Here is a 14585-nt window from a genome sequence, read left to right as displayed (position 1 = left end):
CCTCTGTTGCAGGAATCCCAAGGCCTCCACATCCTTCAGATATATCCCCATACTACCCTCTGTCTCCGGGCGCCGTGGGGCAGATCCCCCATCCGCTAGGGTGGCTAGTACCACAGTAAGTCATACTGCTGCTTTAATATTCACACACACACACACAGTCACAGATAAGGCTACTGCCCCGCATTTATTGTGTAACTATTGCCCATAATGCATTCATATTAGCATTCTTTATCCTTTCTTTTGTCTACATGTTTACTTTGACCTATTTTTTCAACTGGTTGCTGGCATATGAATTTGTATGGATTCTATTGTCATTTTGGTTGAAGGTGCCTGCTAAATGTTCATTTGTGATTTCACAAGTAGCATTGGTGTTGATTTAAATTATTCTTTGATGAGGAGCTTGACAGGACTAAGGGTGATGGAGCTCATGTTGTCCCACACCTCAAAGCATATGGTATTAGGGTTGAAAGAGGACATTTATATCAATAACAATGCAGCATCTTCAAACAAATACAATAAAATATATATATACACTATGAGTAAATAACATAGAAGGTGAATAATGTAGAACTTATATACATTATACATCAGTGTCCCAAAAAGTGTTGCTAGCGTCCCAGCCTACGACCCCAGCTAGCATCCCCAAGCTAGCGCTCCGTCTCTGTACACTCCCATTACATTAATGAACCCGGATTGCCCGCATTTTACCCACAATTCCACATGGGGGCTCTCCCCTGGTAACGCGTGTCAACACTCGTTAATATGACAAAAGGCTACAAATTAAGGTCTGTTAATTTAATGTTTTCTCGACGCGGTCTAAATACTGGAAGAGGCCCCGAGCGCGGTGGCGGCGGCTGCCTTTGATTTGCTGCACTTTATTTTGGTATAAATTTCCATTCATTATTGTTTGTCTTTGGATGTGTAGACCTCAATTAGCGTGATGGCTCCATTAAAGAGCGCGCCGCTTCGTCTTTAATTATTACAACAAAACACCTCGCGCCGGCTCGGGGGGGGGAGAGACTCCCCCCTCTGTCGACGCAGAGCGAAGGGGTTATGAAATTTAATTAGCCAGTCCTATCAAGATTTGTGGCATTCAAATTGTTGAGTTTTCCCGGCCTTTGATGTGCGCTCTGCAATCCCCTAGATTTTTAGTCCTGATCAAATGAGAATAAAGAGGGCCGCGTGGGGGGAGCTTTTACCTCCTCTGTCAAACCTGTTCCTTCACCTCCTCTCCTTTCTTCTCCTCTTCGCAGGCAAGGTCAACCTGTTTATCCCATCACAACAGGGGGGTTCAGACACCCCTATCCCACCGCACTCACTGTCAACGCATCCATGTCAAGGTGAGTGGAGCCTTGGGAGAGAAAGAGACACACACGCACGCACGCGCACACACACACACACACACACACACACACACACACACACACACACACACACACACACACACACACACACACACACACACACACACACACACACAGCCGTCCCTAAAGGGGCGGGCTCACTGCCTGCCTCGCTGTTCAAAAGGCCAATTCTCCAGTGCAGGGCCTCAGCTCGCGTGCTCAAATATTAATTATATTTATCATGTCCTAATGAGGCCCCTGAAGGACGTTTAGCCATGCTGCACGTCAGCCCCGTCAGAACATAAACAAACCCGGCAACTCTTTGATGCCGGGTAGCAGGCCCCGCACCTTGGCTGCTTCTTTGGTTCGGCCCGTCGAGGAGCTGATCCGGACCCCCGCTCCCCCGGTGGGCTTGTGGGTTTTGTTTGTTTGTTTCTCATTGGTTCATGGTTTGGTATTTAGAGGTCTAATGCCCCCCCCCCCCCCCCCCCCCGAGAGAGACATATAGTCTGTGTTGTGCAGAAACGATAGTTAACCGAGTTTGTTTCCCAGCACTGAGCATGCTGTTTGTTTTTTACGAGCGGTTATGGCCATATGCTGTATGTGGCAATACAGTAGTCAAAATAACAAAAGGGCTGTTTTTCCCACAGTTGTCCTTCCTCCTTGTTATCCTATTCTTGAACCATATCTTGGTATTGAAGCTGTCGGCCTTACTTTGTCCATCACAACTGCATGTTTCAAGAGCCATGTTTCTATCCAATATTTACTTCAGTGTGTTCAGGGACAGCAGGTGCCGGGTAACTAGTGGAAGCTACCAGTCTAGCTGTTGACGAGCATGGTAGAGAAGAGGCCTGGCAGCGTAGCCTACAATTGGGACGCTAAGTGAGCTAGCATGACTAGAAGAGACCAGGGCAGGTCTTCTCTTCCTCTTCTAATGTTGTAATATCAGTTAAAAGAAAAGACAATAGAAAACCATCTATGGGGATGGGTCGGCTACACACTGCCCAGAGTCCAGCGGATGAATTGCTAGCCGGAGTCAGTGGTGTAATTGGTTTCAGCGGGGGGCCTGGTATAAGGCAGACATGACCACTGGATGAAGGCGTGTGGGCCTGGGCGCGCGTCCGCCCTGCATTAGGATTCAAAGGAGGCCGGCTTCTCTGCTGTGTCAGAACACAGCAGTGGACACCTTACACCGGGTGCTGTTAAATATACATCTCTTCAAGGGCCAGGAGGGGCCAGGGTGGGGGGGGGGGGGGGGCAAGACCAGGAACCTCAGCAAATGAAAGACATTAGTTTGATAATGGGCTTAGAGTCACTGGAAATCCATTATTCCACACATCCGGGTGTCCCGTGTGGGCGACAGGTAGAGGGATGTGAGCCCCCCCTACCCCGCCCCTTCATGCTTAAGTCTGCCCTTTGATATTCTCCCCCCTCTCCCCCCTCTCCCCCCTCCTCCAGCTGTTACGGCCGGGCGGGTCATTATACATTAAACAGGCACTGGGGCTAGCGCATCGCCATGGCAATTAAATGGCCCAGGCTAACACTGGGGCTAGCTGCTTCACAGCTACCCCCCTCCCCCCCCCCCCCCCCCCCCACACTCACAGCCTCCCCTACCTTTCAGGATTGAAATGTGCTGGCCTGGGGGGTCTTGGCAGGTGGGGGTCAGGGTCTCCTCCCTGTTTGGTTAAATTGGTCCAAGGCTACGCTGGGTGATGAGGAAGAGTATAATGATGATGATGATGGGAATGATGCCCCTGCTCTTCAAAGGGATGGCGGTCATGTTTAAACCATGATCTGGGGCAGGATGTTGGGTTGGGGGGAGCAGGGGTGGAGGGGGTTACGGGGGGGGGGGGCACGAAGGGACAGGCAGCAGAGATAATAATAAGCAGAAGAAAATAAAGATCTCGGAACAGAGGAGATTTTAACAAGTGCACAGAGGGAGAGCGGGGAGGACAGCGAGAGCGGGGAGGAGAGCGAAGGAGAGGGAAGGGGAACTATAAGAGCCCTAATGATGGGCCATCTGCAGCCAGGGTTTCTGTGCGTCCCGTCAACGGGTGACAAGGCACAAACACCAGTGGTAGTGATGAGAGAGAGAGGGGGAGAGAGAGAGGGGGAGAGAGAGCAGGGCTTCTTCTCCCAGGAGACTGCCTCACCAGCAGACGCGGGTTGGTGCTGGCCAGTGTACCCTCATCATTATATACTGGCTCGGAGCCATGCACACTCTCATAGCCCATAATGAGCTGCTAGAAAAAGAGATTATTCCCCCCTTTCTTTTTTTGTCTTCCTTCCTTCCTCGGCCCCCCCCCTTCACCCCCATCCGTATTCTCCTGTCCCGTATATGTGTTCACATGGTTCTGAAAAACTCCCAGGTGGCCGCAGTCGTTTTGACCCTTGGAACACACTGACCACACTGCTGTTTGGCCTGTCCCACATGCGTGACAGGCCTCTCTCAGGGCTTGAACCTTCAACATTGAGACATTCAGAGGGGGTTTCCAGGCGCACGCTATACCGTGCTACAGTCTCATCTAACCAGAACCGAATTTAATGGTCAAGAATTAACCATGCATTTTTGTATTCGTTTGGATCATGCGCATGACTACTGTCAATGTGTGTGTGTGTGTGTGTGTGTGTGTGTACTATAGGCCTTGGGACGTGTGATACAGATGATAATTGTGTGTATATATTTGTATACATATATTTGTGTGTGTGCTACAAGTAATATCCCCCTATGCACGCACTATGTAAAGCTCTTTATAAATGCAATGAATTATTAAGGAGCATTAGCACAGAAGTAGTACCGTATTGTGTTGTGTGTATGTGTGTGCCATCTGTCCCTTTTCACCCCGTCCACTCTGACGATTTACACAGTCTTCTGTCCTCCAGGTTCCCCCCCCACATGGTGCCCCCCCACCACAGTTTGCACACCACGGGCATCCCCCACCCCGCCATCGTCACGCCCAACGTCAAGCAGGAGTCCTCCCACAGCGACATCAGCTCCCTTAACAGCTCGTAAGTCAGCCACACCTCCCCCTCCTCCATCTCCTCCTCCTCCTCCTCCTCTCTCACCTCCTCCTCCCTCTCCTCCTCCTCCTCCCTCTTATCCCTCTCCTCCTCCACCTCCTCCCTCAACTCCTTCTCTTAGGGATGTCCATTTAAAGTAATGTCCAAAAGTAATTCTAATGTAAGGATATCTTATTCATAATGTAAGGATATCTTTCACGTTGATCAAAATCGGTATAAAATGTAAAACAAATGCAATTGAAATTAAATGATTGAACTTGGCCATCTTGACAAGGTTTCATATCAGATCATGTGATCATGCTCAGTTTGCTCCTTACTCATGTTCATGCCTACCACTCCTTGTCGCCCTCTCCCTTGCTCGATGCGCCCTCCTGTGGTAAACTACACCTGCACACACACACCTCCCAGCGCTCGGTTCCTAAGCTCGCTCCATCCCTTCGCCACCTGCAGGAAACACTCAGACGCCAAGAAGGAGGAGGAGAAGAAGAAGCAGCCTCACATCAAGAAGCCTCTGAACGCCTTCATGCTCTACATGAAGGAGATGAGGGCCAAGGTGGTGGCAGAGTGCACGCTGAAGGAGAGCGCTGCGATCAACCAGATCCTGGGCCGGAGGGTGAGACACGCAACCACCACCACCGCGCCCGTCGCCGCGGGGCAGTGCGTCTGCCCGATGTGAGGCTCACGGCTGTGGGTGTGTGTCCGGCGGGACCATCCTCCCAGCCTGGAGCTCAGCATCAGGCACACTGCGACCGTGAGAAGGCAGGGACAGGCTAGGGTTTTTGACTCCCCAGCCAGAAGGGGCTGGGTTCAAACCCCGCACCCAGTCGGCACCCGCTAAATTAAAAGATGATGAAGTATATTACATTTGCTTTGGCAACTAATTAATTTATAATTAATAGTTTAGCGTGGAGACAGTGGGTTTGCAATAATAAGGAAATGATTGAGGCTTCATTTGGATCTCTCTCTCTCTCTCTCAGTGGCACGCCCTATCGCGGGAGGAGCAGGCGAAGTACTATGAGCTGGCGAGGAAGGAACGGCAGCTGCACATGCAGTTGTACCCAGGCTGGTCAGCGCGAGATAACTATGTAAGTTTTTAAGTTTATAAGTCGAAGACGCCTCTCTGTTTCCTCCTCTCTCCTCCCCCACCCTTCTCACCTCCTCTCCTCCTCCCTTCTGTCTCTCCCTCCTTAAATTTTGAGGACGGATATTAAACCACTGGACCTATCTGGCTCTAGCCCATGATGGTTCGATCAGAGAGGTGGCTAGCGAGCATCAGTGTACAATCACATACGCTTGCGCACAACAGAACCATTGAGGAGGGAAAGAAATGCATGGAGCAGTGCTAATCTTCCTACAGGGATATTTACACAATCATTAAACACATATTTAAATACATATTTAGAAAACTATTTAACTTGGTTGAAAGGTTAAATTACCTGCATCCACATCAGACTACGGGTACAAGGCCAGATGTGTTTTGTGTCGTGTGGGGTGAAGTCTTCCACTCAGCCAGTGCAGAGGAGCAGTTCTGGAAGTACACACAGACTCACATGAGAATCACGAGCATGTTCCTCCCAGTTTGTCTCAGAGCTCCTTCATGTTCCGCAACACAGAGGAACGTAAAGACAAAGGGAGAGGGAGCGAAAGGGGGCCAGGCGGTTGCTTGTGGCCCACAGTGTTGTGCCGTGAGGCGCAGGGTGGATGAATAAGTAAACAGAAAGATAAGCCCTATTCGGTGCAATATAATAACTAAGGTTCCTGTCCGTGTCTATTTGCCTTTTCTTTCTATTTTTTTGGCGGGTAACCAACAGGGGAAAAAGAAGAAGAGGAAAAGGGAGAAGCAGCAGGCTGAGGGCAACGGTAAGTGAACTCAATTATCTCCCATCTTAGCCTCGCCCATCATGTACAGCCCTCCACATTTACATCAGGCTAACGGGCCTTCAGGGCCCCTCTCTCATCCCATGTCATCCTGCCTGGCTTGTTGTGTCTGGTTTGTAGCCAGTTACACCTCCCACATGATGCATCTACAATGATAGCATTGCTTGTCGACCCCACCCCCCCCATCCCTCCCTTTGACTCCTCCCTGCCCAGCTTATAACTGAATATGCATGACCCCCTCCTTCCCCCCCTTCATCCCACAAGCACCCCTCATCCCCCCCCCCCCACCCCCCCCCCCTCTTACCCCCAGCATCAGGTCTCAGGGATGTGTGTCTGGAGAATGTTACATCTACAGCCCTGTGTTTCCAGCGTGGCTCCACCATATCATACCTGCACGCTGCAGAAAGACACCACCTTTGCATGTGTGCATGCATGTCTCTTCTGCTGTGTGTTGGTGGTGCTGCCCCCCCCCCCCACTTGCTTGCTCCCGTGCATGCTCTTGTGTGTCCACATTGAAAAATTACAAAAATCTTCCACGTTTTAAATTAAGGAGGTTTGCTCATTTTTGTTTCTCAATGTTAATCGTGTAATCATGTTATGAAATGACGAGGATAATTAAACACAAACGCTTCGATTTAAGTTTCCGCAGTTTCCTGGAAGCCAGGCGATCATTAGCTAGCTGGTCATTACAGATGAGCACTCCATTCCCCCATCCAGGGGAAAGACTTGCTGTTGAAGAAGGCGAGGGTTAGGCTGTGGCCATATAGTTCTGGAAGACATTAATTATGTGTATTGATTAACAGCAGCCCATCTCACTGGAACACCAGCACTGGGCTGTCAACTCCCCTAACCACCCAGATTTAGTATATTTATGGGATATTATCAGGCCCTTATTTAAACTAAGTCTCAGATCAATAGTTTTCCCTAACCGCACGAGTATAGTGTTGCCCTTAAAGTCACATTGATTGGCTGACATGGTGATTCAATTAAAGCCAGATCCATGAATGTGTGTTTTAAAAGGGCAAACAGTAGATGCAGATATTGCAGCGCAATAAACACATTTGTTTAAAATCTTAAGACAAATATTTATCAAGGTGCACAGAAACAGCAGCCAGTAAAAAAGATTAAAAAAAAAGAAATAATACAGCGCATGTTAAAGTGCCAAGTTGTAATATATTGCGTAATATTACTTTCTAATCCCCTAAAATAGCGGTCTACCAGGAAACTAAGTGGAGCTTAGAACAAAGTGTTTAATGCTGATTTGTTGTTGTATTTTTGCGCTCGTGTTGGTGACGGATCCTTCTTGAAGGCCTTTCTATCTGTTCTTTTTTTGTTTCAGAACACAGAGAATATTTTCCAAACCCTTGCCTTTCACTCCCTCCGATTACAGGTGCTAATGTCATTTTGAGTTTTAAATTACTAACTGGTTTCTTTGATTTAGTCTCTCGTCTTTTAAAAATTGTTATGCTTATTTTATTTACTTTTCTTTGTTTGTGCAAACAACTTTAAGAGCGATTTCTATACTTAAAATGTTCTATTTTCACTGTTTGCTGCTTTGCTTCTCTTAAAATGTGTATGCTAGCGTTTAGCGGTCATAAAGCTAAAGATGATACGACATATCTGTGTTGCTATGATGGAGTCATTGGGCTCAAAACATGACTTGTGAGGACCTGAACTCTTAAAGCTCGGTGCTCACACTGCAGTACAACCTGTGTAATGTAACGGTAAACCTCCTTAATCTACCAGCGGTACCTGTGCTAGAGCCAGCATCAGATTGGCCTACTACCCCCCCTCCCCGTTCTGCTGACAGCCTCCTCTTAGACCACACCTCCACTCAAACAGCTGTTTGAGTGGAGGTGTGGTCTAAGTAGAGGTCCTAAGTCCTATCCAACGTGAGGTTTAAGAGTAACATATGAGCCAACTAAGCACAAGCGTTTGTCGCCTGCGGTAACCAGTTGTTTTGCCACTTTAGGCTTTGGTTACTCTTGAACCTTGACAAGGCTCCAAACTGTCAATTGCTGGGAGCAGATTAAAAAAAAATGTAGTTTTAAACATGTTCTGGCAGGGATGAATAGGGTCTGTATTTGTGCGATGCTAGGTCAGAGAGCTACCTTTTCCTAGAACACTGAGCTTCCCTATGCTATTGCTAACGCGCTTCCTTAACTGTCTTAACAAGAGCTACTGCTGCTTAAAGCTAACACCTTTCCTCTTGTCCTTCTAAAGTATAACAATGATAAATACAAAGGGGCATGCGATTTCTAATTTATCCCACGAGAACACCCTTTCATTAAAGTGTTTCTGCAACCCATTAACAGTCGCCTTTTAGGCTGCTGTGCGCCTACTTTTAAAAGCATACTCAAGAATGGATCGCATCTTTTAACTGGGTGGTTTGCGAGCACAGTTATCATTAGCCAGGCTTGACGGAGCACCGTTGTCTTACTCTACTCTTCTTTTCACTTCTGGTCGTTTGACATTCTGGTTATGTTCTGCCTCTCTGGTTTCGGCCTCCTTCTCTCTCTTCCCTGTCGCCGCATCAGACCTGAGCGCACCCAAGAAGTGCCGAGCGCGCTTTGGGCTCGACCAACAGAATAACTGGTGTGGCCCGTGCAGGTGTGTATGGTGTGTGCACAGGCCAGGGCCAGGTGAAGGCTGGCTAATCACGCCACTGGGACCTCCTCCTCCACCTCCTCCCTCCTCCTCACCCTGTCACCCCCCCCCCCACCCACAAGCCCTCTGAGCCTGTCCAGACCCAGCAGGTGTCCACTCACCTGTCAGTTTCCACCAGCCCCGCCTCGCCAATCTAGCCACACCCCCTTCACCCATCCTCCTCTTCATGTGTCTGTTTGGTGAAGAAGGGCATTCGGTTTACTCTCTAAACATTAACTGTATGAATGCTGTCTAGCTGCAGGTCTACAGATCCTAAACACTTTGTTTCAGGAGTATTTGTTACAGTTAAAATGCTAAAGCTCTTTTAAAGGTGGGGGGGAGGGGACTGGAAACTGGCTGGCTCAGGCTGGGAGGACCTCTGGAGGGTGGCGGTCTGTGTGGAGGACATCCCAGGGTTAGCCAGCGCGAGCCTACACCCTGGCCCGTTGTTTTTTGTCTGTGTAATGACGTGTCCATTTTTTTTGTCTCTGTGTACGTTTGTGTCTACCTCCTCGGCTAACAGATGCAAATACCCCAAAGAAGTGTCGTGCATTGTTCGGGCTTGACCAGCTGAGTTTATGGTGCAAACCGTGCAGGTATTACCCCTGTCCTAGCCATGGGGGGAAGAGCACTTCGACCCCCTTAACAATCAGCTCCTTCTGATCACCGATTCTTCTTCCTTCAATGTGTTAACAAGTTGAAACATTTCTCTGCCCCCCCCCCCCCCCCTCCTCCAACCTTTGTCTTACTGAGGAGTTTCCTGCTCCAAATCACTTGAAAAAACAATTTTCCCTCTTTAGAGCACGGTTCAAAAGCACAGCGGTAGGAAATGGATTTGTTGAAGAGTAACCAAACACTAGGGTCAGACTGCAGAGGCGGCACCGGGCGGCGTTGTCTCCGCCTCCTGGTTGGCTGAAGCTGCAGAGGTCCCCCCGGCACGGTTTGTATGGTAGCCAGCCTCGGTGCCGTCTCTCAGCCAGGAGCTTAGTGTTTGGTTTAGTGTACGGGTAAAACATCTCAAGACCATCAGGGGGTTACTATTGATTTGTCATTTTTTAACCAAAAAACCTTCCACAAGTCCACTTCCTGCCCACGTGGTCCTTGTGACTGCTGTATTGCCTGTCATGTGTGTCCTGAGTGGGCACCCGTGTATAACTTTGTCTGGCCCAGATTTCTCTTCCGGGCTTCTCAGTGACACTCTTCTCTATGCCCTCTTCCTCCTCCTTCTCCACCTCCTCTTCCTCCAAACTCCTCTCTGATAACCCTTACTTAGTCCCTACCTGTTGTCTCTCTGTTCTGACACAAGCAGTCTTTGAATTGGAAATATTTTCATGGTAGGTATTTGTTTCTGCTAAGTAATACCCTTCTCTGTGTCCCGAGTCCCCCCCGTACGTCACCGCCATCCCCCATCAGCCACACATCGTCTGGTCTCCCGCTGCCTCATACCCATCACTAGCGGTTTCCTGTGGCGCTCCTTAAATACACTCCGATGTCTCCTTTGAGAGCCACCACTACTCTAGTTGAGTTGAGTTTGTTGATCGGGCCGCGTTAGTTCACAACAGGCCAAATCAGACCAAAGCAGACGATGCAGGAAGAAGCTCCTATTTTCAGACGGTTATTTCCACCGCGTAGTTGAGGGAAGGATCCTGCGTACACAGATGAGTGCAGCTGTCAGGGCTCACAGCCTCCCAGCCTGCTGCTGCTGCTGCTGCTGCTGCTGCGGCGGTGGTGGACGGCAGCGCATTAGGATTGATGTATTCCTGAAGCAATCAGAGCAGATCATGAGAGCATGGCTCGGGAGCGGAGGGCTGATAATTCAGCGGAGAGGTTAAGAGATCTCTCCCCGCGCCGCACCGCTCCACCACGCAGCGGGCCTAATTCCCCCAGAGGGCGGCCAATCAATAGCGAGCACAGGCACATACCATGAATCAATAGGGCTGTTAAAAAATGGATATTAGCTCATTTGTAGCAGTTTGACGGACAGTCATGGCTTGTAACGCGCCGCGGAACAAGACGTACGGCTAGTCGTAGCAAATTGATAGCCGGTCCCGATCAATAAGGGGAGCAGCGCAGGGAAGGGTTACGGCACACTTCAAAGCCGAGCCCACTTCACCTGACTTCTCCCTGTTCTGTCTTCCTCCTGACTGCTCTCTAGTGTTGTTCCGTTGTTGTTCTTGTGATCATGATGATGAATGCATGGTTTCCACCCTCCACCCCTTTAAGCATGCTCTCCTATTGGTCCATTTTTTATTCCAACTGATTTTTCTCTATTTGCCCCAGTCGGCTCCCTCCATTTATTCTCCTCTCGGTCTTTGTGTTTTTGACTTCCTTTACCGGAAGAGCAGGCCGGGGTATGACTTAAGAAACAGGCCCTAACCGTAACTCCAACATAACAAAAAACAAACAAAGATCTTCCAATTCACAGAGCATCAAAACAACACAAATAAAACAGCAGTAGTTTGGACGCGCGGCTCCAAAGAAGGAAGGCCCTTAATCACGGCGGGCCCTTCAGGGCATCCGAGTGCTGGAGCCGGGTGTTGAGACAGTGGGGTCAGATCCAGGGTCAGGGTATAGATAGGGTGGGCGAGTGGAAGAGATACACCCCCCCCCTCCCCACCATCTCCTCCTACCCCAGATATAACCCGAATCTGGAAGACGGTAGCGAGATGCATGCAGCCCTCCCTCCCTCCCTCCCTCACCCCCCAGCTCCCAGAGCGGGGCGCTGGGGAGAGGCGCTGGGGGAGGCGCTCCGCTCCATGTGCCTGGCCCGGGGCGCCCCGGCTAGGCAGAGGGGTCGCGACCCCAGAGCAGAAATGCAAACATGGGGTCGTGACCCCCCCCAGCGCGCACACACTCATGTCTTAGGGGCAGATGCAGGGTAGTGTGGATCTTGTTGACCTTTTAGCCTCCAATTCAACCTCCCCATTCCCCCCCCAGGAGGGCTCAGATACAGACAGAGGGAGATGCAGACAGAGAGACTTACTAACCTCCGTGTTGCTGCGCTCGGTTCGAGATTCTTTCGATTTCGAACGTAACTCTCGCAACCGACCGACCGGCGGGAGAGCGAGGGAGGGAGAGAAAGAAAGAAACCGTACAACAGAGCCTTCTCCTCCCCTTCGTCACCCTCGTCTTTCTCATCCTGTGTCTTTCTTTCCTGTTCCGTGTCCTCACCCGTCATCTCCTCTCTTGCTGTCGGTTCTGCCGTCTGGTTCCACAAGGAAGGTTCTAGAACGCGATTCCAGAACCTTCCTTCAGTGCGCAGGGCCTTCCCGTGGCGTCCCACAATGCACCTGGTTCAGGTCGACCCGTCAAAAGGGAAAACCGCCGCAAAACGAAGGCAGTCGGTCACACGGACCACGGGCGGGTGCATTGGGGTCGCCGCTGGAGCCGGCGCCACTGTGGTGTGTGTGTGTGTGTGTGACTGTGTGTGTGTCACCTGAGAGGTTGTCTAAAACCCCTCTCTCTTTCTCTTCTTCCCCCTCTTCCCTTTGCCCTCCAGGAGAAAAAAAAAGTGCATCCGCTACATCCAAGGAGAGGGTAGCTGTGCCAGCCCTCCCTCCTCAGACGGAAGTCTGATCGACTCCCCCCCCTCCTCCCCCTCCTCCGTGGCCCCCTCCCCCTCCTCCAAGGAGCCCAGACCTCAGCAGACTGAACAAATGCAACCGCTCTCACTGACTATGAAACCGGCCCACCCGCCGCTCCACCCCCACCCCCACCTGGCCCACCACCCGCACCACCCGCACCACCACCACCACCACCACCACCCGCACCTCCATCACCACCTCCACCACCATCTCCTCGCCGGGCCCCCGCACCCATCTTTGCTCCACCTGGACAAGGCGCCGGGCTCCCGCGGCTCCCACGGCGGCGGCGGCGGCGGCGGCAGCGCCTCCTCCTCCTCCTCCTCCTCCTCCTCCTCCACCTCGCCCCACCACAGAGCCCCGGAGCGCGGCGACGTCTCGTCATCACGGCCGCCGGGCTCCTCCTCCACCACCTCCTCCTCCTCCTCCTCCTCCAAGACGGCGGCGGCGGCGGCGGCTGCGGCGGCCTCCTCCTCCTCCTCCTCTTCGTCTTCGTCGCTGGCGCGCCCGTCTGCCTCGCTGTGCCACCCCCACATGCTCCTGGCCAACGCCGGCCAGCCGCTGTCGCTGGTCACCAAGCCCCCCAGCCTATAGGACCGCCCCCCCCCCCTCCTCTTCCCCCCTCCTCTTTTCTAGACCCCCCCCCCCCCCCCCCCATCGCCTCCTTTTTTAACCTTTCTGTGCCACGGTGGCTTTGAAATTTTAGGGTTTTGTGTTATGATAAAAGTTCATTGGTCAATATTTGACCCCTCATTATCGAAAAAAAATATATATAATTATAAAGAAATAATAATAACAATGAGCTGAAGCATAGCTTTGTGAATCTGCCAAAATGTGTATGATTTCTGTTTTGTTTTGTAGTTTTTTTCCGTGTGCGGAGGATAGCCCAGTTTCCCCTTTCACCCAGAGTAGTTTAGCAGACGGATCCACACGACGGTAGGCTAGGTTATTCAGCGAGCCCTTTTCTGGAAAGAGTTGGTTCTCCTTTTTTATTTGTATTAAATACGAGCTTGCGAACCAATCATTGGAGACGTCCTGGGGGCGGCCCGGCGAGCAGCTTCCCCTCCCGGAGAAACGACAACTTTATTGTGATGATGTAACTTGTTCTTGTTTAAATGTACAGAAATATTTGACGGGGTGGGCGGGGCTTACTGTGTTTAATATGCATTGTTCCATTGCGTTGTCTGTTTTTTTGTTTTTTGTTAATGACCTTTTGGGAAGGGAAGGGGCGGAGTTAGAGTTGGGTTAGGGAGGGGTGGGTGGGTCGGGGAGATTGAGGTTTTAAAATCGAAAAATGTCACAACGCTAGGATCAGTAGTATTTATTGCTTTAGAGATTTGCTTGTTGTATCTTGTACGTGTCCCTTTTACGGCATTTTTTTTTTTTTTCGTTTCCTAATACATTGTACAAATATTTTTCTTAAGCTAAGCGACTTCTATATGAATGATTTTGTTTTTATGAGGAGGCTTCAGAAAGGCCAGGAGGCCCCGAGAACGGCTGGACTCCACCCTCTGTGCTGTGTATAAAAACCTCATGAACACTCAGTATGCACAACGGCTCAGTTTCAACCCAGACGGGCCCCGAGACGAGCCCCGCGCGGAAGAGCCGGGACCCCCAAGGGGCGGCAGCCAGCCTCTGGTCAGAAACACTAAAGTCCAAACCCCCTTCGTCCTCTTCTTTTCAATCCAGCAGTCAACCATCCCCCCCCTCTCCCCCCCTCACCCAGCCCCCAACCCCCCCCACCTTGACTGTAGATGCGTGTACAGATTTTTTTCCGTGCCAAACTTTGTGATAATTTCCTCTCACCGCAGAGCCAGCTTGTTCTTCCGTTGTCTTCTGTTCATTTCGCCCCCTCTCCATCCTTTTCTGTGACGTTACATAGGTTGCTATGTATGTAGTATAAATGTTGCTATAACAAATGTGTTTGGTAGCAGATTGTCAAATATTAAAAATTTTAACTTAATAAAAAGACAAAACACCATACTGTATAATAAAAAAAACCCACCAAGGGCCAAATTATGTACATTAGGAAGTTCATAAAAAAACCTTATGAAATGCAAAAAAACTCAAACTGCCACTTTTAAGTCCACTACTACATGTAGGTAGCTAGAAACTC

General features: G+C 50.3%; 1 protein-coding gene across 1 annotated transcript in view; it reads left to right on the top strand.

Moving 5' to 3' along the window:
* The window catches only part of tcf7l2 (transcription factor 7 like 2), a 96493-nt gene extending 84024 nt beyond the window's left edge, over positions 1 to 12469 (top strand). Inside the window, exons 7-16 of the mRNA XM_056576435.1 lie at positions 13 to 115; positions 1254 to 1340; positions 4212 to 4352; positions 4773 to 4977; positions 5342 to 5450; positions 6162 to 6224; positions 7582 to 7632; positions 8780 to 8852; positions 9412 to 9484; positions 12388 to 12469. Of these exons, the coding sequence (XP_056432410.1) occupies positions 13 to 115; positions 1254 to 1340; positions 4212 to 4352; positions 4773 to 4977; positions 5342 to 5450; positions 6162 to 6224; positions 7582 to 7632; positions 8780 to 8852; positions 9412 to 9454 (875 nt within the window). The 3' untranslated portion in view covers positions 9455 to 9484; positions 12388 to 12469. The remainder of the gene's footprint in view (positions 1 to 12; positions 116 to 1253; positions 1341 to 4211; positions 4353 to 4772; positions 4978 to 5341; positions 5451 to 6161; positions 6225 to 7581; positions 7633 to 8779; positions 8853 to 9411; positions 9485 to 12387) is intronic.
* The last annotated feature ends 2116 nt before the right edge of the window (positions 12470 to 14585 follow it).

This window comes from Gadus chalcogrammus, chromosome 18, assembly GCF_026213295.1.
Source record: "Gadus chalcogrammus isolate NIFS_2021 chromosome 18, NIFS_Gcha_1.0, whole genome shotgun sequence".
In the NCBI taxonomy this organism is placed as follows: domain Eukaryota; kingdom Metazoa; phylum Chordata; class Actinopteri; order Gadiformes; family Gadidae; genus Gadus; species Gadus chalcogrammus.
This window is presented reverse-complemented; position numbering and strand designations above follow the sequence as displayed.